At 50.2% G+C, this 22,466-nt stretch overlaps 11 protein-coding genes, 1 non-coding gene and 1 pseudogene across 13 annotated transcripts; 5 read left to right on the top strand and 8 right to left on the bottom strand.

The window, feature by feature from the left end:
• Positions 1-215: 215 nt before the first annotated feature.
• Positions 216-313, top strand: tRNA-Ser(TGA). The gene is given in 2 exon segments: positions 216-253; positions 268-313. It is a non-coding gene; the product is annotated as a tRNA-Ser (tRNA).
• Positions 314-1,152: 839 nt separating this feature from the next.
• YHI9 (Yhi9p) lies at positions 1,153-2,004 on the bottom strand (the record flags this gene model as incomplete). Its single annotated transcript, XM_076685524.1, has 1 exon — positions 1,153-2,004. The coding sequence occupies one exon, from the start codon at positions 2,002-2,004 to the stop codon at positions 1,153-1,155; it is 852 nt and encodes a 283-aa protein (XP_076540148.1).
• Positions 2,005-3,076: 1,072 nt separating this feature from the next.
• Positions 3,077-3,949, top strand: TRVA0_026S00144 (uncharacterized protein; the record flags this gene model as incomplete). The annotated part of the gene is made up of 1 exon (XM_076685525.1): positions 3,077-3,949. One exon carries the CDS (start codon positions 3,077-3,079, stop codon positions 3,947-3,949), a length of 873 nt encoding a protein of 290 aa, XP_076540149.1.
• Positions 3,950-4,624: 675 nt separating this feature from the next.
• Positions 4,625-6,583, top strand: TRVA0_026S00166 (uncharacterized protein; the record flags this gene model as incomplete). The annotated part of the gene is made up of 1 exon (XM_076685526.1): positions 4,625-6,583. The coding sequence occupies one exon, from the start codon at positions 4,625-4,627 to the stop codon at positions 6,581-6,583; it is 1,959 nt and encodes a 652-aa protein (XP_076540150.1).
• Positions 6,584-7,411: 828 nt separating this feature from the next.
• Positions 7,412-8,644, top strand: RPA49 (DNA-directed RNA polymerase I subunit RPA49; the record flags this gene model as incomplete). The annotated part of the gene is made up of 1 exon (XM_076685527.1): positions 7,412-8,644. One exon carries the CDS (start codon positions 7,412-7,414, stop codon positions 8,642-8,644), a length of 1,233 nt encoding a protein of 410 aa, XP_076540151.1.
• A 374-nt stretch (positions 8,645-9,018) lies between these two features.
• Positions 9,019-9,803, bottom strand: VPS75 (Vps75p; the record flags this gene model as incomplete). Its single annotated transcript, XM_076685528.1, has 2 exons — positions 9,019-9,688; positions 9,739-9,803. The coding sequence occupies 2 exons, from the start codon at positions 9,801-9,803 to the stop codon at positions 9,019-9,021; spliced, it is 735 nt and encodes a 244-aa protein (XP_076540152.1).
• A 722-nt stretch (positions 9,804-10,525) lies between these two features.
• On the bottom strand, positions 10,526-15,004 carry PEP1 (vacuolar protein sorting/targeting protein 10; the record flags this gene model as incomplete). The annotated part of the gene is made up of 1 exon (XM_076685529.1): positions 10,526-15,004. The coding sequence occupies one exon, from the start codon at positions 15,002-15,004 to the stop codon at positions 10,526-10,528; it is 4,479 nt and encodes a 1,492-aa protein (XP_076540153.1).
• Positions 15,005-15,430: 426 nt separating this feature from the next.
• On the bottom strand, positions 15,431-16,791 carry TRVA0_026S00254 (annotated as a pseudogene). The gene is given in 2 exon segments: positions 15,431-16,228; positions 16,228-16,791. Coding segments are annotated over 2 exon segments (1,362 nt in total).
• A 715-nt stretch (positions 16,792-17,506) lies between these two features.
• CWC25 (U2-type spliceosomal complex subunit CWC25) lies at positions 17,507-18,802 on the top strand (the record flags this gene model as incomplete). Its single annotated transcript, XM_076685530.1, has 1 exon — positions 17,507-18,802. One exon carries the CDS (start codon positions 17,507-17,509, stop codon positions 18,800-18,802), a length of 1,296 nt encoding a protein of 431 aa, XP_076540154.1.
• An 81-nt stretch (positions 18,803-18,883) lies between these two features.
• On the bottom strand, positions 18,884-19,295 carry POP8 (ribonuclease P; the record flags this gene model as incomplete). Its single annotated transcript, XM_076685531.1, has 2 exons — positions 18,884-19,196; positions 19,243-19,295. 2 exons carry the CDS (start codon positions 19,293-19,295, stop codon positions 18,884-18,886), a joined length of 366 nt encoding a protein of 121 aa, XP_076540155.1.
• Positions 19,296-19,858: 563 nt separating this feature from the next.
• On the bottom strand, positions 19,859-20,389 carry TRVA0_026S00320 (CGR1 family protein; the record flags this gene model as incomplete). The annotated part of the gene is made up of 1 exon (XM_076685532.1): positions 19,859-20,389. One exon carries the CDS (start codon positions 20,387-20,389, stop codon positions 19,859-19,861), a length of 531 nt encoding a protein of 176 aa, XP_076540156.1.
• A 451-nt stretch (positions 20,390-20,840) lies between these two features.
• On the bottom strand, positions 20,841-21,275 carry TRVA0_026S00342 (uncharacterized protein; the record flags this gene model as incomplete). Its single annotated transcript, XM_076685533.1, has 1 exon — positions 20,841-21,275. One exon carries the CDS (start codon positions 21,273-21,275, stop codon positions 20,841-20,843), a length of 435 nt encoding a protein of 144 aa, XP_076540157.1.
• Positions 21,276-21,329: 54 nt separating this feature from the next.
• TRVA0_026S00364 (uncharacterized protein) lies at positions 21,330-22,439 on the bottom strand (the record flags this gene model as incomplete). Its single annotated transcript, XM_076685534.1, has 1 exon — positions 21,330-22,439. One exon carries the CDS (start codon positions 22,437-22,439, stop codon positions 21,330-21,332), a length of 1,110 nt encoding a protein of 369 aa, XP_076540158.1.
• Between the last annotated feature and the right edge of the window lie 27 nt (positions 22,440-22,466).

A 22,466-nucleotide genomic window follows, 5' to 3' on the forward strand; every position in this document is an offset into this window, starting at 1 on the left:
ACGCCCAAGCTCTGAATTATGGCTTCCAAAGGGGAGTAAGGAAACCTGCTTGGGGCCTGTGCTCGCCGGCGTACAGGATTGCCAGCGGCCATAAGAGATGTCCATTGCTTCGAGGTCAAGGTAAAATTTTTTTTTATCTCTCTCATTATATTTTTCGGAGATGGCCGAAAATTTTGACTTTTATATGTCAATTCCAAAAATTTTGAAGTAGTTTTGACAGGCTGTCCGAGTGGTTAAGGAGTTTGACTTGAATTAAGTTAATTCAGCTATCAAATGCGGTCTCCGCGCGCAGGTTCGAATCCTGCGTCTGTCGTCATATATATTTTTTGCAGATATATCGATCGATCGATCGAGCGCGCGCGCGCGCGCCTGCGGGCCCCGGCCCCATGCATGGCGTCGCGGACACTCGATCGCGATCGACTTGCACTTACATATATATATGATTCCAAGCGGATTCATGCATGATAGAAGGATGAATCATGACGAGAGAACAACAGCAAAGGAACCTACAGAACTGTGAGAACTGTCACCATTTTTTGTGATATTAGTTTATTATTATTGTATTTCAGTGTAGTAAATGAAAATATTCCAAAAAAAAGTCTAACTGAACCACCAAACGGCAACGGCACAAAATACATTCATTAATTCATTAAATTTGGAGGCATCTCATCAATTGTGAAGACAAGTACATGACGACTATTGTATCGTAGAATCCAAGTCAAGACACATAGATAAGCCGTTTGGCTCAAGCGATGTTAAAGACTTGGCCTCTCAGAGCTCGACCCCAGAGCAATTTGAAAGATTGAAAGCGATTCTGACACAGAAATCCAGGGGGAACAAGATACTAATCTCTACTTAGATTTTGGTTTGATTTCGTTTCTTGATCCAGGCGCTTGCCTAGTTGCCTATGATACACATACAGCACAACTTGCTCAAGAGTTTATAAATTTGTCTCCGTTGATTCGGCGGAATTAATTGGTATACCGTAAACAGTAATACGTACACTATAGCAGCCTCACTGGGCACAAAAATATTGTTAGTAACCACCATTCAGTATTGACAAGCTACAAAGAAGAAAACCAAAACCTAGCTCGGCTCAATTGGCTGAACCCGGTACAATGGCCATACCATCAGCCATATTTCATCTATAAATTAGACAATGATTCTGCCAGTCATGTAGAGATGAGCATGGCCGGAGATCAAAACCCTCTCGCCGGACAACTCAATCGTAGCATTACCGACCCGTCTCTCTACATTTCCCTGAACCACAGTTAGCTTGCTCTTACCCAATTTTGAGGACCAATAAGGGGTCAGCCACGAGAAAGTTGAGCCAGTGACCGGGTCCTCGGGAACCCCCGATTGAGGGGCAAAGAACCGTGATGCAATATCGGTCTCGTTACCAGTAGTACAGACAACCACTCCTCGGAAGTTCTTAGCGGAAGACTTGACAAGATGGTCAAAGTTTGGTTTCAGCTGGTTCAGCCTCTCCTGAGTCTTAATGACAACAATCAAGTCGGTAGACTCCAAGACCTGAGAGACGTCGTCATTAGTGATCCCTAGCGCAGCAGCGACGTCCTCTGTCAGAGGATCGTCCTTGATGATGGGGATTGTCGCTGGGAAACTCATGGTGAGCAGTAGCTTCCCGGTCTCAGAGGCGGTACGGGTGACTTGCAGCTCGCCACTCTTCGTCTCGAAACGAAGAACTGAGGGAAGTTCGTCAGCCGGCTCGGTCTGAAAGATGACGGCAGCGGTCGCCATCGTCGCGTGGCCGCAAAGGTCCACTTCCACAGTTGGCGTGAACCACCGGAGCTCGTAGATCTTCTCATGAGCCGCACCGCCAGTCTCCCTGGCCACGTAAAATGCCGTCTCTGAGAGATTGTTCTCGGCGGCAATGTTTTTAAGCACGTCGTCGTCAAGCCATTTGTCAAGCGGGACTACTGCGGCAGGGTTGCCGGTGAATGGCGCATTGGCAAACGCGTCGACCTGGTAGATTGGGTATTCCATATTCTATTGAAACCGATTTCCAATTGAAAGTAATTTGGATGTCTCTTGACGTCAGGCGAAAGATATTTATATGATCTCTCAACTATGGATGCGCGGCTATGGTGACTCAAACAGCTCGATGAGGAAGGTGATGTTGCTTCGGAGAGCGCGCGTTAGGTCATAACGTCATGCCATCTCCAAATACCGGGGAACGCCGTGCGACAATATCAATGATTGCGGTTTAATGCGTGCATTAATTTGGTCTTTGCTACGTCCGTATGATCGTTCAATGGCTTCTCAGTAGCAATTTAATTGCTTTGGTTGTCGTGTTTCGGAACGATAAGATCAGCCCAAAAAGAGTTCTTCAGCGGTTCAGACAGATTGTTCAAGATTAGTCGGACCGATGTGACGGGGTTTTTTAAGTAGCTGCTAGAATAAACCAGTAGATTATCAGTGTCATCCGGCTTAGTACAAAATATATGACGAGATTATGCATCATAGGCCAAATACAAAAAAACATATGGCGAGATTATTGAGTGATGTCCTGATGAACTTCTAAAGTTGAGGGATTTCAAGATCTACTCCTCTCGCCTAACTGCCGCAGTTAGATGAGGGCTTTAGGTCAAGTGAACCTTAATCAGTAGCGACATGCTTATTTCTCAATGGCCCATATATTGTAATATATATTGGTGATTGCAATAATTACGAACTACACTTGTACGCGGTCATTTAAAAATGCAGGCGAGCGCTGCAGAATCATAGCCGGTTGATGTGGACTACTCTCGTGGCTGACAAACTACGCGAAATAGAACTTTAACATTTACAGGACCGGTAAATGAGCCTATCCCTACATACAGTTGATTAACGGGAGAATGAGCTCATATTTGATAGAACTCCAATTCTAAGATGCTCCTGGTACAATTAGTGGTACTGTATTTCCGGGACGGAGTGAAATTTCACTCCCAAACCGGTTCACCCTAACGGTTTTCAACACACATCAATAATAGGATAATAGGATGCTAATATGATAGCACAACTGAGTAGGGTGGCTGAGAGGCAACTGGGGAAGATCGGACTATTCACTGGAAGGGCCATGTACCATGCTCCTCCTGTGATGACGAAGCGGAAGAAATCAAGGCGGAGACTATTGTCCCCACAAGAGAAGCTAAGCAAGGCCGCTGAGCGAGCGGTTCAAGCACGGAACGCCGAACGTCAGGCACAACGGGAGAAGCGCAGCGAGGATACGAGGGACCAGACGCTCGAGAAGCTCAAAGAGGTCAATTGGCCCCCGCAGCTACCTGAGATCAGCGATTCGGCACTCCGGGAACAGCTGTTTACCCACCACTCCTTCATCCTCGACCGCAATGCGTCTGAGTCCGACTTGGCTACAAAAAACTACGACCGGCTACGGTTTCTTGGGGTTGCTGGAATGAACATGGTAGTCTCCGAGCTTCTCTACGACGCCTTTCCGGAGGTCTCAGCAAAGCGATTAGAGGAGATGAAGCAGAGCGCCATTTGCCTCCGGTCGATGGTGGAGTTCGGAATGTTGTACGAGCTTCCGAGCCGGCTGCGGTTCCGCGAATCTAGCCCCAACCTGGCTGGGGAGCTGTTCCAAGCGTACATGGGCGCTCTCTACCTAGATATCCAGTCAGGGCGGTACGTATTAAGCGAGTTTGTTGAAAAGCTTCTGGAACCGCTGACCAAGCCGTTCCGAGAGGAGACGCTCAATACCGAGCCCCTTAACCGGTATGCGAAGGAGGAGCTGTACGAGCTCGTGCGGTTTGCGCCGCAGTATAACATCATCCAGCTTGGGGACAACTTTGAGCCTTACATCATTGAGTGCTGCATATTTGGCTCTGTAATGGGCACCGGCACAGCCTATACACTGATAGACGCGCAAAATCGGGCCGCAATGGATGCGTTGAAGAACCCGGAGGTCATTAATCGATTCAAAAAACGGTCCTGATGTTGATGGTCATGCACGTTGTCCACACAATGGCTAGATCCCATCAATGCAGTCTATTTTCGCTGTACTACACATGTACAGACTACTCTTACTATTACTATCACTGGAGCAAACCTTACGGCGCTAGTGAAAATTCTTCATCCGGGGGTCCGTATCTCTTAATTGGGGTTACATCGCATCGTTATGCACTGCCCACAGTCTCTCTTCTTTCCGCTTTTGCATATGCCCGTTAAGTCCAGACCGTTCCAGTTCATCCCCTTCACGGCACTTAGCCATTTCTCACGACTCGTCAAGGAGTCGTAATGAATAGACCAACCAACCGGCTTTGGTTAGTCGCATTGTCCCGCAACTTACCAAGTCGCGATCCGCCTTAGCTCCGTATACCCGATAGGGTTCGGTGGAACAGGTTTCGCATGTGAAGGGTCCAGCCGCACGTCGGATCGGCACATTATATGGCTCCGATTTGCGCTGAATAGCGCATCCGAGGAAATAGACAGGCGGAGTGAGAGACATTAGGGCGCCAGTACGTCTTATCCGGCATTTCCTTAGTCGCCTTTCTGTTCTCGTTCTTTTTTAACACGAGTTTTTATCAGGATTCTATTAGTCCAGAGATTTGGGCACTGGTTTGAGAAGAGCAGATTGAGTTTTGATACCCACTAGCACGCTGGACCGAGTATGAAGGTCAAAGTTCCGTCCGTCCTTCGGTTCCACAAGAAGAGCGAGAAGGAGACTACGGCAAGCAAGCTCGATGGAACTGGACCGCAGAGTAAAAGCGTCACTCCTGACGCGGATACGCATATTAGAAAGGAGTTAGTGTGCCCTCGTAGCACTGCCGGATGTTCCGGACTTTATTCTTATAAGAGCGAAGGGAGTAATAACAAGGCCACTTCAAATTATACAACCGCGAAGAATAACAAAGTGGCTTCTGAATGTCCGAAATATGGAGGGGACGTGCCGTCTATGACCGACGAGTCGACAGATTCGCCTATCGAGCCGGCAAGCCCGTCCGATAATGACACGGCTACAGAGAATGAAGATAATGTGGAGGAATCCGAACGGTTTGCGCAACGAAGAATCGATTACGAGGATGCCGTGTCGATTATTGGCGGCGAGGCGATAGTCGAAGGCAGCGCGTCGCTCGTGTCCGACGAGGACAAGGCGACTTTCTCGTTCTCGCTACCATTCAATAACCCCCTAGCAAATTTCGACTTCCAGTCGTTCCGACAGAAGCTGTTTCAGACCTCTAGACTTAGCACTTTCTCAAGCTTCTCCGAGGACTCCCAGTCTCTGACTGCGGAGGAGCTGACATTGATTCCCACCAACGAAGAGGAGGTTATCTTCAAGAATATCCAGAACCAGGACCGGTCGAGACTGCGGGCAGTCAAACAATCTCTTGTGCCGAGCTTGACGAACCCACTACAGCCGAAGCTGGACCCATTTCCGCAAATTGAGGGACATGTAGTTATTATGGGTGGCTACCGGGGGTCTATTCTCAGAGACCGGCAATCGCAGAGGCGGGTGTGGATTCCAATCAAGGTGGGACTTAATATTCGTAAGATTGACCTGACGGTTGGTCCTACCGATGAGGATGAGATCGAGATGGAGAAGAGCATCTATCCTGATGGCATGCTAACACATATTGGGCCGGTGGATATCTCGCGCAAACTTCTCCGCAAGCTGCAGTCTCAACCCAAATGCGTTGTTCATGAGTTTTCGTACGACTGGCGACTATCCAGCGACCTTAACAGCAAGAAATTGCTCAAGTTCCTGCGAGAGCTGCCGTGCAACCGGCCTGGATACAAAGGCAAGCAGGGGGTTATCATGATCGCTCACTCCATGGGGGGTCTAATTGCCCATCATGCCATGGTCCAAGACCCCCAGCTCTTTAGAGGTATTCTGTATGCTGGCGTTCCTTCGGCATGCCCCAACATCTTGGGCCCTCTCCGCTACGGCGATGCAGTGCTACTCAGTTCCAAGGTTTTAACTGCCCAGGTCAACTTCCTCATGAGGAGCTCGTTCGTGTTCCTGCCCATTGACGGGAAGTGCTTTGTCGACCGCAAAGATCGCGATAAGCGCTACGATATAGACTTCTTTGACGTCAACACTTGGATCAAGTACAAGCTGAGCCCGTGTGTCGACAAAACGAAGCGGCGAGTAATGACGTACGAGAACAAAAAGTCGATTCCAGAGGTTGATTGTGACAGGCCAATGCGGCGGGCCACGACGTTTAACGAGCCAAGTATCGATCTCATTCCGTTTGAACAGGCTGTGAAGTACCTTGATCGCACGCTGAAGCGAACCAAGAAGTTCCTGCTGGAACTGGAATTCGATTCTGAGAAAACTGAACAGTACCCGCCTATGGCCTCTTTGTATGGATACACCGTCCCGACGCTGCGAGGGGCGCGGGTAGATGGTCCCAATGGCATTATGGAAGGCGACTACAACGACTTGATTTTCGGCGCCGGTGACGGCGTTGTTTACCACAAGTCAACTATGCCCAGTGGCAAAGGGTTTGATTTGGTCGCCAAGATCCCCTCCGATCGGGGTCACGTTTCGTTACTAACTGATATTGAGGGCGTTGGAAAGGCTCTGACTGCCATCCTTGCCAAAGAACAGACACGCATGCATAAATAAATAGATGTCTAATTTATAGATGTACAGTACATATTTCTATAATGAACTGATGCCTTAACACTATCTCAATTGCCAGTGGTAGTATGGCTTGTCAAAAATTGGATCAAGTTCACAATTAGACTCGTGGCCCCCCATCCAACCAGGACTTTTTTACTAATGGATCAAATATGGCTTCTCATAGCGAAGAATAGTAGGCGAGAGGTACCAGCCGCAGATGATGCGGCGCATCGAGCGCCGCACACAACGCGGCTATTCTTCTGCAGTAGTATATTGAACCTTAATCCAAATACTACAACCAACGCACTGGATATTAATCTCCTCAGCAGAGCCATTGGCTACGAGATCATCCTCTGTTACCCGGTAACCCTCCTCTTCGCCGCATCGACATGATCTGGTCCAGTAGAATGTCTCGCCCTCATGCTCCACCAAGTCGTCTAGATCCACAACTTCGCTAACTGATACGGGCCCCGATTTACCCACATTTTTGAGCATTCTATCATAGTCTTTACGTTTCTGGGCGTCACTCAGAACCTCGTAGGCCTTCCGCACCAGCTCGACTTCCATATCCCCATCACCACCATTCAGCGCCTGCTTGTCCGGGTGCGAACTCAGCAAAGCATTCCTATAGCTCTTTTTCAGCAGATCCAAATCACTGGCCTCTTCTCGAGATACTCCCAAGACCTCATAGAAGTCCATTCTCTATCTCTCTCTCTATCTCTCTCTCTCCCTTTTAAGGGTTCATGAAAAATATTTGGGCGATCGGCGCGGGCCAAGACCTCTCCAAAATTTTTCAAAACCCATCACGATAAGGATCAAGAATCAGAGATAATGGGGGAAAAGCGCAAGCGAGAAGGCGGGGAGGTCAAGGTTAAGTCTGTCGGCAAGGAGCGAATTGCTGCTGTGTCGTTTGGTGCCATTAACCCGAGCGATGATGCCGAGTTCAGCGTATATAGGGCGAAAACCGACTCGCGGACGCTTGTCCACGGCGAGAACACTGTGTTCGAGTACGAGGGGGAGACTGAAGCGGATCAAAGCAAGTACTGCGTGGCTGTATACGACCCAGAGAGTACATCTGTCGAGCTCTACCCGGCAGATCTGGTCTCCATGAGCAGCATCGTCAAGGCCAAAAAGGGTTCGTCCGGCCCAGCTGTGCGACAGGCGAACGTCCGAAATGCGCTTCAACGAAGCGCTCTGGGCGAGGAGTTCGGTACTAAGAAGGCTAAGAAGGCCATTACTGATATGGAGCGCAACCGAATCGAGGCCGATAAGCTAGAGGATCTGGAGACGGCCATTGTGGATGTAGTTAAGACATCTACAGAGAGCCTGCCTTCGCAGGAGGAGCGAAAGGCTACACTGTCACAGGACAGGCCCATTCCTCCTCACAACTTGGAGACCCACCAGGTGGACGAGGTCTACCCAGTTGAGGGCATTATCCCCTCGCGGGAGTATGCTGTCATTCGAGTGGGCCCAGTAGTCAAGGAGAAGACGGCCAAGGGCCGACAGGCATTGCTGCCGCACAAGACCTCGGAGGTCATTGCCAAGCGGTTGGTGAACCTCGAGAATGGAGTTGGCGACCAGACCGAGATTATCAAGCTCATCTACTATGCATCGCTGCTTCTGGCAGTATACGAAAACAAGCGGGTTAACAACAAGGCAGCGCTTCTCGCCAAGGTTGGCAACCCGCCAGAGATTCTTATCAGCGGTATTCTTGATCGGTTTGCCGTGTCCAAGGCAGGCCATTTCGGCAAGACTAAGGACCGGAACTTTGCCATTGATCCAGTGCACGAGAACAAGCTACTGTGCTACTTGCTGGCGCTGCTGCTGCGGATAGACAATTACATGCTGGAAGTTGCCCCGCTTGCCAAGGAGCTTTCTCTCAAGCCATCCAAGCTTGCCGAGCTGTTCAAGGCCATGGGCTGCTCTGTTAAGAATGCTACTGTCGCCCAGTCCGAGGCCTTTGGAATTCCGCGGTCACAGGCGGCCAACTATAAGATTGCTACCCTTTCGGCTCCGTTGAAGTTGCCAGAGGTCGCCAAGCGAAAGCGACAGGGTGGGCGTTAATGTTTCTGTATATTACCACGCTTTGCTGTCTGCTAACTGTATCATCACTTGAATATATATAGTAATTAAGGTATGTATTTGACAATACCTAACTTTCGACAAGGTCGAAAGCAGGTTCTAATAGGTATGGCCATATGATCAATCCACAGGTCAAAGGCTATCAATCCACAGGTTATAAAAGGTTTTCAAGCCACAGGTTATAAGAGGTATCAATCTACAGGTTATGAATGGCTATCAGTCCAGATTAATAAAGGTCAGAGCTCATTGGGGCTAGTGCTGTTTGGCCTCCCAAGCCCCCATAACTCCGCCTAGCGGAGACTGGCTACTAATACTCAAACGAATAATTCAAACGTCATACAGATTACAAGCTACGATTACTCGTCAGCCTTGAGCTTCTTCTTTGGCGGAGCATCCTCGTGGTCAGCATTGTCTTCCTCCTCGTCTTCCTCCAAGTCATACTCAAGCTCCACGTCCTCATCGTCCGAGAAGGCCGACCGGTCAACAAAGAACTTGATAGCGTGCGGGAAGATGTCGTCGGCAATGAGCGCAGCAACTTCGTGGCCCGAAGAATAGTCACCGGAACCGGACCCGGTGTAGCTGAACCAGTTGAAGAAACTCTCGTCGTCCTTGTTCAGCAACAGGTTCTTGCCCTTCTTCCACTTGAGCTCAACCGGCTCCGACGTGTACTTCTCATTACCGTCCTCCTTTACGTAGGTGAACTTCTTGGACATCTTGAGCGTATCGAGATAGTCGTTCTCGTCGAACTCCATGGTGATGGTAAAGTCCTTTGGCTCCTTGTCGTCCCACTCGACAGTGATGTCCTTGAGCTTCTCAATGACCTGCTGGTCGTCGAGGGTCATGTACTCGGTCAGAACACCAGACGCCTCAATGACAACAGGCCAGAAGCTTGGAATTTTCTTGGTCACCTCTCGCCGCTTGTCGTGGACCGGAGCAAGCTTCTTGTGAGCGAAGGCATCGATCTCCTCCTCCGCCGCAGACTGCGACTCCATGATCTCCGCAAGCTCATCAAAGACAGCCTGGTCGCTGCATTTGTTAGTGCCATTATCATTTTACAGATTTGTTGGCAAACTTACACGCCCTCTGGGAGCTCAATTCCAGCTTCCTCCTTGCCGTTCTCAACCTTCTTAGCGTCAGACATTTTTCGCTATAGCCAGTGGATGATAAGAAATGAAATTTCAACTTCCCAAAGGGACGCACCCTGCGCTCCACCACGCTAAAATTTTCATAATGTTGCTTTTTCCGCCGTTTTGGCAACTCCTACCTGCGTTCTGCCCCTGAGTGCTGCAATTTGACAGTCCAGTGATTGAGCATGCAATTGGTAAACGTGCTACATGTAAGATGCGTAGGTGATTGAATGGACCTGAGTATGTAGTGTAACAACGGCGTGTAATGCACACGGTAACGCCTACCTACTGTAATACCTGCGGTACTTATTTATCAATTGCATGGGCGAATGGACCAAATCATGCCTAATCGTAACGTGCTTGCATACCTTTGCCCATATGTGAGCTTTTACTTGTCATAGCTCAAATGAATGTGAAGAAGGATGTTGTTACATGTGCGGACGGGTCAAACAATCCCGTAACTAACTGGAACAATGGAACTCCCCAATGTCGTTACTACCATTTGTGGCAGAGTGTATCGAGCCCGGTCACATTTTCGTCGTTACAGCATTTGTTACATCTACTCCCTAGCACTATACCGATAGAGCATATGTGCATAGCGCCAAACAGTGCCCAATTTCTTAGTCTTACATACGTCGAGTATTCCAGCGTTTGAAGTGAGAAGATCATGAAAATTGAAAGATATTAATCAGTAGTAACACGTTACCTTTAATCAAATAATATATGTAGCAATAGTCTAGTCCTCATCACTATCCCGGATAACCAAAGCATCGTCAATGTCTTCGTCGTCCTCATCAAGAAGCTCGTTTTCTTCTTCACCGCCAACCTGCGCGTAGTGATGTCGGTTGCGAGCAAACGCGTCGCGCGTAGTATACCGCGTAGAACGATGCAGTCTAGACGAAATGTGGCCCCAAACGGTTTTGGCCACCGTGGGGATGACTCCAACCACTGCAACGACAGCAGCAATGGCAATGACGACGTAGTGCATGATGACCGGGTGGTCGTCCTCTTCTATGCCAAGACGGATCTGGCCGTACCGCTTCGAGTAGTGGTCCCATGCAATGTACGCAATGACAATCGTCATGCCAATAGGCAGTGTGATGACCAAAAACAGCGGGAACCCATGCAAGCCCTTGCGCCTATCCTCGTACTCCTTCTCCTTGCCCGGGCAGGCGTGGGACACAATCTTATCCAGCTCCTGGCCGCCTTCGCAAGTAGACAGAGGGATTCGGCGGTAACCAGTTGGCTCCCACCACTCAATGGCCCCGGCGAACTCGTCGCACACCTTGGAGTGGTCTGGCGGGGTGTAGTTGGGCATAAGCTGGCAAGTTCCATCACGGGCTCGGTAGTAGTTGAAGTCGCACTCAAAGTCCTGTCGCGTGCACGTACAGTTGCGCAGAACCTTGTGCGGCTTGTCGATGCGCCGCCCGACATAGCACTCTCGCCCGGGGACCTTGCGGTGGTACAGCGTCTCGTGGCCAAACAGACACCCGTTGTCAAGGGCTGGATGGGACGGGGACCACAGCTCAAAGTCGTCCGAATCAGGATTCTCCTCGTCGAGCTGGCACTGGCGGTCAGCGAGACCACTGAAATCAATCTGAACCGCAAATGACTTGTCGCCGTGGCTCGCAGGCTTGCGGCCAAACAGAATAAACCGCCTGCTCGTGTCCGAAGGCACCGTCGCAATGTCATCCACTCGCACCAGCTCGTCGGAGAACTTGTACTCCGTCCATGACGTGCCCTCGTCCAACGAATAAAGAACCTTGTCAGTCGAATCACGGTCGTTCACCAACACGACGACAGACCCCGAGTCACCAAACTCCCACATGAACGCGCCCTTGGCCACCTCACGCCATGTGACGCCACCGTCGCGAGTCAGGAACGTGTTGCAGTCTGCGTAAGGCTCAAGCCGGTCATTGACACTGCCAACGCCAATCATGAGCCCCACAGCCGACTGAGACGACAACGTGTCCCGGTAGTCCTTGCGGTCAGTGTACCCGTGGAGGTTGAGGGAGCATTTCTCCGGGTTGCTGCTGGAGCACTGGTACTTGGCGCCTCGGGAATCGCTCGCCGGGGGGACCAGGTAGTCCCACTGAGCACCGTCGTTATGGGTAATCATGGACCGTAGCTGCTTGCGCTTGCCCTTGGCTGCATCGTCCCGGTTCGATACAACGTTGCAAATGGCCACTCCTTCAAGGCCCTCCATCTTCTCATAGTCGACATAGCCGTCCGCATCACGGTTGACCTCCTCCAGCGAGATGACATAGTCGGTACCGTTGGAATTGGACTTGAGAAGCGTACCGTACTCAGCACCCATGCGGCTGCTCGTGGTGACGTGCATGAAGATGGAGTCCGTCACCGACTGCAGGATCGTGTAGGCCTGCTGGTGGTCAATCTTGAAGTTGTGCGGGAACCTGGCTGCCGCGAAAGTCTTGCCGTCAACGGAGATGTGCGCCTCGAGCGAGTGTGGGTCTTTTTTGTCAATCGCCGCGACGACAATGAACTCATGCTCAATTGCGAACCCAATAGCCTCGTCAAAATGCTTCTTAGAGTCCTTGAACCAGTTGTCGCTCGAGTAAATGGCAACCTTATTGCTCTCCGGGTCCACCGGCTTCTCGCATAGCACGAGCCGCTCGTCCACCTTGGCCTTGAGTGAGTCGACAAACGCGCAGTGCCGCACTTGGGAGGCCAGCTTGGTCCAGCTCTCGCCATTGTTGGTGGTATAGAAGGCTACCGTCTCACAGCTGTCAGCGAAGGGACTGTCGCAGCCCTTCTCACCCGTGTAGATGATCCAGTCGCGGTTCTTCTGGTTGAAGCTAAACAGGGGCACGCCCACGCTGTTTGGAGGAGACGGGAGCTTGAACGAACTGAACGTCTTGGCCCGATCTCGCGAGTACATGACCTCGCCTTTAGTAGTGACTAGGTAGAGGTAGCTGGGAGCGTACGGATGCGCGAGAATACCAATGATGTCGTCCTTGTTGGCCAGCTTATCCCATTTGCCCCCCTGGTCGTGCGACACGTATACCTCGTTGTGGTTGTTACGGACAACGACCGTCTCATCCCGGGTGTCGCCTTCGTCCATTTTGAGGTAGAAGTACTCACGCATCTCGCCATCGAACACAAACTCCTTCGACTTGACCTTGCCATCAGCCTTTTCACGTCCGCTGCCACAGATCTCCTCTACTTGGCCGTCCAAACTAACACCACCCTCACGCTTGCAAGTGTTACCTGGAATGAGCCGGTAGCCGCTAGGGCGCTTGACCTTCTCACCCTTCGTGCAGTTAGCCAGCTTCTTGCGCATTGCCTCGTTTGGCACACATTTGCCACCGACTGAGTCAAAGTCCTCGTCGCATTCAAAGTCCAGCTGCGAACAGGTACAATCCTCTTGAGAAGCATGCTGTTCGTGGTAAAGATTGCCCACGTAGCACTTGGCGTCACGCTTCTTGCGCCAGAAGAACTGCTTGTGGCCCATGATGCAGCTCGCCTCGCCTCCATCGCGGTCGTACCGGGCGTACCACTTCTCGATGTCGCTGGAACCGCTGCCCATGTCGCACTGGCGCCCCTGGACACCTTCAAAGTCAAGCGCGACGATGTGGTTCTTGTGGCGGTCCAACTCGGAGCGGCCCACCAGGACAAACCTTAGCGACGTCGAGTCCGGCGTGGTGAACAAAAACTGGGGACGCAGCTTGACGCCCAGAGACACCTCCTGCCAGCTGTCGCCGCGGTCCAGCGAGTAGTACGCCTTGTCGGTCACGCCTTCGTCAAACACCGCAAGCACAACGTTGCCCTGGTCGCCAAACTCGTACAAGTGGGCCTCGTCCCGTGACTTACGCCACGTCTGGCCAGCGTCCTCGGAAATGTACAAATCACCATCCTCGTACCTACCGAGACCAGTTCCCTTGTTGCCAATACCCGCGAGGATGCCAGGAGCTGGGCTCGAGAAGATGCGGCCAGTGTTGTGGCGGTCCAGCACGGAGTGAAGGTTCAGCCCACACTTCTCATTTCCAGAGCAATCACCGTCGGCTACCTTGAGGAAGCTCCAAGTACGGCCACCGTCGTAGGAGATCTTAGTCCTGACAGACTTGTGACCGTGACCATCAGGGTTGGCAATGACATTGGCAATGAAGATGCCGTCTACGCCCTCTACCTTCTCCAAATCGACAAACTGCAGCTCATTACGGTTCGTGTGCTCCAGCGCCCTGGTGAAATGCGTACCCTGAGAGTCACTGACGTACAAGTCGCCCATGTGAGGCCGTGCCGGGTCCTGGAAGTCAATCATAAGCGCATAAGGGCTCGACTCCAGCACAGTATAGGAGCTCTCGGTGATTTTGCGACCATCGTCCGCAAACCGCGCATAGCGGAACGACTTATAGTCCCGAGACACGAGCAGATTGACCTCCATATCGCCGCTTCCAGTGAGCACTGCCGCCACAAAGAACCCGTGAACCCCGCCAAAGCCAACCACACCCTTGATCGGGTCGCCGCCCTCCGACTTGCCAATGATCTCGTGCGATGCGAAAAAGTCTGTCGACAGGCCCAACATCTGGTTCTGAAGCGAGTCGTCCTTGGGCTTCTCGGGCGAGTTGACCGAGCAGATGATGGCATTGTCGTCCACGTCTGTGAAGCCGGTCGCCTGGCGGCCGAAACCGCACATAAACGAGTTAATTAGCTCCTTGGCGCTCTCAAAGTTGTCCCGCGTGTAGTAATACGTGTCTTTGCAGTCCGGGTTGAACAGGGACTCGAGTGGCGAGCACTTTGAGCCTTTAAACAGCAGATAGTCCGGCTGCACAGCGTGGAACTCGAGCGGCGCAATTGGGTTCACAGAAAGCGGAATCTCAAATTTATGCCATGTCCTGCCTTGGTCGGAAGTGGCAAAGTGCACCTGGCTCTTGGTCAGGTAGTAAGCGCGCTTGTTATCGTACGGGTGCAGGGCAAGGCTCACGGCAGAGTCATGGTCCTTGAACCCGGGGAAATCTACTTCTTTCCAGCTCTCGCCGTCGTTCTCAGACCGGAAAGCTTTCCCGCTGTGCTCGAGATAGAGCACTACCGAGCTGTCGTTGAAATACATGGGCCCTCCAAGGCGGCCCACGTCGGTCGTCTTTGACACCTTGGGGCTGAACGCCGTCACACCAGGTGCCAACAATGCCAGCACAGCAACGAGAACTGTACACAGCGAAATCCGCGAAGGCAATGTTGCCAGCCGATCCGCCTTCATGTCGGTTTGTTCGCCTTTCCTTTAGTTACTATACAGGCTTGAGTATCTGGGGAGAGACACAGCCAGAGGTTCACCAAGCCTTGCTGGCCAGAAGGTGGTATATAATATACTAAGGTGACGTAAATTACGCCGGACAGAATCCGGCCCACCGCGGCAATGGTACAATGGATGCCGTTGTATTCGACTTTTGTATGGAATAAGGAATTGTATGTAGAAATGTCTATTTAGCCAATGGATAATTCGTGAAATTGTGTGGGTTGTATAAGATATAGGTGGAAATCATAGCTTCATAAGCATATAGGTAACCGTCACCACTCTCACTGCTAACCTTCATAAGCCTCTGACGCTACCACTCTCACTGGTACCGGTACCGTTAGTACTTAATAAATTAAAGCCAATTGCGCAGAAAATCAATTCATAGGCTGGTTAGAATAATAACCAGCCAGATGCAACCGAGATAACAGCAATGACTAAAACAGTGATAATACCTGCTCCAGCCCTGTCCTTGGTAGATACATGCAATTGATGAGTGTCGACGGCATTATTTCCTGAATTCGCTGATCCCGCAGAACTTCCTCCCTTGGAAGAGCCGCCGGACTTGGCCGTTACTGGCCCTGGCTTGTCGTGAACAAGTAGAGTGTTCATCAAGTCCAATGCACAAATCTGCTCTCCTAGTCCGTATTTCCCGTCCCAGCCGTTCTGCAGCCAGTTGAGTTCACAAGTGTGGCCGTCTGTACCTCCGGAGCAGGACCTCGCCATTCCTACGGAAGACCCTTTGATATATTCCATGATCTCTGAAGCCATATCTGGAATCATGAGAGCAGTAAGCCCAAGGAATCGCGAAAAAATGCCCTTGAAGCACCGCTGATCCGTATTACACCGATTCGACGGTTGACATGCTGCCTCAAACATCACCTTGCTCTGATCAAAGAACACCGGACAGCGCTTCCACATGCGAGTCGCCCTGTCTAACCACTTGCTGTCACCAGTGTGATTATAGAGATATGCGGCACCAGCCATAAACAAGCCGTAATTGTAAGTCCATTCCAGCTTCTTGATGTTGGTGCAGTTAGTTTTAATATCGGCGCCGTCTTACACATAGTATACGTCTGCTTCCTCGTCGTCAATGAACTTAACGCCCTCAGTCCAATCCCAGATCTTCTCGCACCAGCTTTCGTAAGTACGATTGCCTGTATATCGCGCTAACCTGGCTCCGATATGGAACATGCACCCCCCCTGCCAACCGTGTTCTTGTAAGAGTATCCAGCATTCCATGGGAAAATCTGCCATCGCAGTCTGCCATTGCACGAATCATGGGTCCAGCGCGAAGCCATTGTATTAAATACTGCCTGGGCAAGGTACAGCCACCCGGGCCGATGGCTGCCCGGGTTGGAGAAGTTCTTCTCAGCAGCAGCTATCACGATGATGCCCCAGAACCCTTGATCGTCATTTCCTTCAGTTGTCGTCTGGTTAGAGGGCATATAATCCCTATTGTCGCCTACCTGGTACAGTAGCGAGGACTTGATGAGGTGTGCATAGGTATCGTTGCCGGCGTAGTAGGTGTAATCTAGTAAAGTGCCCCAGGCGACCCCGGATTCCCACCAGTAGTATGGCTGTTGGAACATCCCTGGTGTACCTCCGGAGCTATTACCGTTATAATAGTCCATCAAGCCGCCAACCACGAGCTTTTGCGCATTATGAATAGAGTTGACATCATTGGCGTCCAGATCCAAGCCTACGCTCAGCGGTAGTAATACAAGTGCAACTGCTAAGCTTTTCACGAGCATTATCGAACTGTTAACGTACTAACAAGAAGCCAAGAATCGAAAGTTATAAAGTACCATGTTGTCATTCGCGTTTCTACACTGCCTACGTATTGCTACACAGATGGATGCTCCGATGCAAGCTGCAGGTCCCCTTCCTCAGATGCATGAATTACATATCCAAAGCTTAATCATACCACCGTTTACCGTGTGCTCCTAGAGGCTTAGAACATAGGTTAAAAAAAGCGATATTATTCCATCTAAAACAGCTCAATCCAACAGCACTTTTCTTGCCATTTCTTGCCATTTGTTGACGCAAATGGAACGATAGCACCGAAGTGGTAGAATATTTCAGTGCGGTTTTGAGAATATCTTGTGCACGCCTTTGCGACACGCAATTTTGATATGCATGTACAAGGAAGCCGGCGGCCAAGGCATAGGCGGAGCAAGTTTAGCAAAGGAGAGAAAATCAATGTATGCGGTTTCCAAAGATAGGGAAAAATGCATCCCTTTCTCGAGAGGGATAGTAGTTGCTACGAATATTCGGAATCTGCCCCCCCCCCTTCTCGATGTCTGACGTTCTCATCTCATGGTCGCAGCTTCTGAGTGTAATGCGGCCAGTGAGGCTCATGCGGCGTTCAGCATGCGCGCGCGCGTCCGGAGTAGAGCGCGGCTATAAACGGGGAGAAAGATTGTCATTTCACCTTGATAAGCCTGAACTACCGCCAGAACTTTTACCATGGGTGGCGGTAATCTGAATTTGAAGAAGTCTTGGCATCCAGGACTGCTCAAGAACCAGGCAGCAGTATGGAAACGAGAACAAGAGGCTCTCGAAGAGAGGAATAAGATTCAGGAGCGACAGAAAGAGATCCAGCGAGAACGGGAGATCCAAGAGCTCCAGAGCCTGCAGGATGCGTCGACAGGAACTAAACGCCAGAGGAGGATGGAGTGGATGTACTCTGGCACACAGAGCGGTAGTTCGGATATTACAGACGAGCAGGAGACGTATCTACTGGGCAAGAAAAGGTTCGTGTTGAAAGAGGACCCCGAAGTGGAAGCTCTCAAGAAGAAGAGCTACGATCGATTTTCCAACGTTGGCAAAGGAGATGCTAGCTTGTCGCAGAGGGAAATGATGTCCCGAGAGAGACTTGATCCGATGGCCGCGATCCAAATGAATGGACTGGCCATGGGGAAAAAGCTGGCTAGAGAAGAGCCAACCGATAAGGCCAGAAGCGACCGCGAATCTAGACGTAAGCGGTTCCGACGAGACGACTCCAGGGATCGCGAGAAGAGATATAGGGATGGCTCGGGAGAGCGAAGATACCGTGATGATTCAAGAGAACGGCGACGTAGGGATGACTCGAGAGAGCTAAGGTACCGTGATGAACGGCGACATAGGGATGATTCACGAGAACGGAGGTATAAGAATGATTTGCGAGAACCGCGGTATAAAGATGAATCACGAGAACAGAGCTTTAAGGATGATTCACGAGATGAAAAATATTGGGACGATTCACGGGAGAGAAGGTCACGTCGGTACGGTTCTGAAAAGGGATCTCGAGACGACAGCCCTCGAAGAAGAGAAGGCTCTTACCGATTATGGTCCGATCATGACAGAAAATGCCGAGATGACTCTCGGGAGAGAATTTCTCGTTCACGCCGTAATGATACTCGTGAAAGAAGTTCACGTTCACGCCATGATGAATCCACAGAAAGACGGCACAGGAGTGATAAATACAGGGACGGCTATTCGCGATCTAGCAGACGCAAGGAGGACGACAGGTCAGCGAGCAATAATGATAACGACCTAGATAAAAACAGCCAAAGCGACCGAGAGGCTCGACTGAGGGCGATGATGAATGATGCTCAAGAATTAAGCGAGGCTCGAAATAAGAGGATCAGTGAATCAGAAGCTATTCAAAGGGCCCAGGACCTGCGGGAGTCCGAAGAAAGGCAGAAGTCGAGTAAAATGGGCGGAAAGAGTGCTTTCATGAGGCAACAAGCACGTAACTTGTTAAGCGAGTCTACTCGTTGAACAACAACCCCATGTACACAAGTCAGTCACAATTACAATTGTGTGCAGAATAAATACATATCAAATAAATAAGAACATAGCTTATGACAGCCACTGGTCTCGACTTTCACCTACCATGCCCATAATGGATCTCGATGCCCGCACAATTCTTATACTGACATCAACCGCGGTATCATCAAGGGCTGTAGTAGTGCCAAACCCACTAAGCCCCGACCAGATCGCATCTAGATCGCTAACCGGCACTCTTAGCCATACCTTGGAGTCAACGCCGTGGATAATATCTATGGGGATGGTGTATCCAGCTAAGCCCAAAAACCTCTTCATCGCTTTCTCTAGGATCATTTTCCATGTTATCTGATCCACATTCTGTTTGACTGGACCCTCGTCCGACAACCTTCTCCAGAGTTAGCTCTCATCAAAACTAGTAGCAGGAAACTTACAACTCTACGTTCAAATAGGCCCAGTCAGGCTCGTTCAAGGAAATTGTCCGCATCGCTTGTGAAAAGTTTGCTTGGAAGGTAAGAAACTTTGTTTTCTCAAAATTTACCGCGATGGAATGCATTCCCAAACAATCCATCGTCCTCATATCGAAAAGTCTCACGCTAGGGTCGTGCGCCAAAACAAACTGTGACTACCCCTGGATCCGCGATCTGTCATAATGTATGTTTCCCTCTTCAGCTAGCATTCGCCCTGCTATGCATAGCCCAGTGCATCTATGACCTGCAGCATTTTGAACATGTACCACTGTACTTCATTCACGTCTACTAAAGAGCTTGGGCAGATAATAGAAGATAGATAGATACATAGATAGATGAACTACTTTATATATTTAAATCTGTGGCCTTGGATACCAGCCATTTGCTTAGGTGTTGCTTCATATAAGTAATCAAATATATCAGAGCCAAAGGAAATAGGTACACTCGCCCGATGGTATACATCAGAATGTATAACGTAGCAGATTAATCATTACTTCGTATAGCCCAACCAACAGGAACTTTAATTGTGAGCACAAGAATATAAAATACAATGAGAATGCAAAAATGGGAAACACAGGATTTATCGCTCCTTGAGGAGCTTGTTTCGCTTTTCTCGTCGTCGAAGTCGCTCGACTCGCTTCGCATGCATCTTCTTTGCAAGAAGCTCGTAACGCTCTCGTTCTTCCTTCTGGGCTCGCTTCTCTTTGATCTTGTCAATTTTCTCCTTTCGCTCTTGCTCCTTTCGCTCCTTCATCTCCTTCTCCTGCGCCTTGATCGCCTGCAGCTCCAGCTGCTGTCGTCGCTTCTCGTCCCACTTCTTTTTCTTGGTTCCAATAGCCTTGACCCGCAGAGGCTGTTTCTGAACCTTCCACTGCTTCCCGGACACTCGCAGCCCGACTGGCTCGGGCTGGTCCTCCGCAACTGGCGTTGGGGTCTGTTTTTCTGTAGCTACCGACATGTCGTCACTCTTATTACTCTGTTCAGCCTGTTCCGTAGCACGCAGCTCCTGGTATTTTCCTTCTGTCTTTTGCCGGGTAGCCTTAGCTCTGTTATCAGCTTTTTGGACCTTATCTCTCCTCAAGCCAGTCTTTTTCAGAATGTAACTCAGCATGGCTTTAATCTGAGATAAATTTTTGATTTTTTTTTCATCGAGTGAATTAAGATACGTGGGCTATTTTCGACCACCGCAATTTCTTCCCAACTTTGATCCGCTACAGCCGTACCTTTACTGCTGGCCGTCCAGGAGGAGCCATCGCCGCGGCTACGAGTAGCCTAAAATGTCCTCTTTTTGAGCTCCGTGGAAGTTGTTATAAGCTCTCAACGCTCGAGTACCAGGTAGCTTAAAATAAAATATAATTGTAGAGTAAAAAAGATGTAAATAATAGTAGAGATTCCAGAGTAGCTTCGTACTTCTTGCCGTTACCTAGCATAGCTAAACGTCTCTGTAAGGCGAGCAGGTACAAGTGTACAACCTGAATAACGTGTAGTAGAAAGAATCAATTTTCACAATATATAGTCAAAAAAAAATTTAAATAACCTTAAAGCTTTTGAAAGAATCAAAGTTACCACAATGAGAGAGCCAGGGAAATAACCACGGCGCCAATCCATGGCCGGACACTGGAGCCTGCGCCCTCCTCGAGACCCATAACCTCGTTATCAGCGAGGAGAAGACTAGAATTCTTCTCAAACAGGTCAATTGGGTCCACAGGAGCAACAGGATCAACCGAATCCATTAGGTCCTCATCACCAGCAAGAAGCATCTTATTGTTGCCGTCCGGAGAGCCGTAGCTGTCAGAGTCATAGTGGTCTCCAAAGCCAATATCAACGTCAACCTCGTTCGAATTGTTGTTGGTGTTCTCAATTGAAGACTTATTCTTGTTCTCTCCGTTGGCGTCCATCTCTCGAAGCACATCTGTCGTCATGTCGACCGCGCCATTAATAACGAAGTCCGTCGTCTGGCCACGGTTGTTCACCTTAGCAGCCGGGGTATTGGCCATAGCCAGTTCAGTAAAGTAGCCAAGCTGGTCAACCTTGTCGCATGTGCAAGCCTTCTAGCGCTTGCACATGCAGCTGACATTGTACTTGTTCCACCCATCTGGACTGAACGTATACGAGTAAACAAAGCTGGAATTGACATCGGCCGGATTGTAAGTTGGCATAATGCCCAGCTTGGAAGAGCTGCCAGCAAGATACGCAACTCGCGAGCCACCAACGTACATCGTATTGTTAACGAGCCACCGGCCAGTCTGATTGCCATATCGCTCAAAACCAGTAGCGACAAACATATCATCGACCCGGTCGCACTGGACAATGCCGTGGTTAATAGCGTCAGAGTAGTGACTGATAACTCGTCTGCAAGAGTATCGAGGAAGCAGCTCGTCCTTGGCTGGATCATACTCGTCCATAAAGCCATAGTTCTCCTTCTTCTCCAGCTTGTAAGGACTGAAGTTGTCAATCTCAAACACCTCATTACCAAAGCTGTCCTCTGTTGTGATAACAGTCGCATTCTCCGGAATCTCATAGGTAACAGAGTCTCGGCCGCTCTTATTGATACCACCATTGGCAGTAGTGTCATTGATTCCGGAGAGAGAAGAAGTGGTCATTCGGCTAGGGGTCCGCACTCGGTCCTCAGTCTCAGCGGCAGCAGCCAGAATGACATCATCCCGTGGCTCCTCCTCCAAGTGAGAGACACCAATGTGGATGTTGCTGTCAAGGTCAGGGTTCACGGCTCGCTTAGCGTTAGCATTAGCCTTACCACCACCGCCAATGAGACCTCGGAGGTTGTCAAACCACGAGCCGCTCTCCTCACCATTCTCCTCTTCCTCCTCTTCCTCTTCTTCTTCCTCTTCTTCCTCCTCTTCCTCCTCCTCATAGTCTTCCTCAATGTCTTCCTCCTCCTCTCCCTCATAGTCGTCCTCCCAGTCGTCGGAAAGGAGCACTCCCGTCGGCATGGCGGTTCGGACAGGCATGACGGCAGAGGTGCCAGACGGAACAGTGACAATCACCTCGTTCGGGTTAGGAACAGTAGTGGCAGAGGCGAAGATGTCATTCTTATACTGGTAGTTGGGCTGATAGTTGGGTCTCTGCCAGTTGTTTGGTCTCTGTGCCTGAGCAGCGAGAGTCAATGAGGCAAGCACAAGATAGATGGGGTAGTGAATCATGCTTCGTGTCAGCGGCTGGTCGTCCTT

The sequence above is a fragment of the Trichomonascus vanleenenianus genome, assembly GCF_965637985.1.
Source record: "Trichomonascus vanleenenianus strain CLIB 3782 genome assembly, contig: TRVA0_026S, whole genome shotgun sequence".
Taxonomy (NCBI): Eukaryota; Fungi; Ascomycota; class Dipodascomycetes; order Dipodascales; family Trichomonascaceae; genus Blastobotrys; species Blastobotrys vanleenenianus.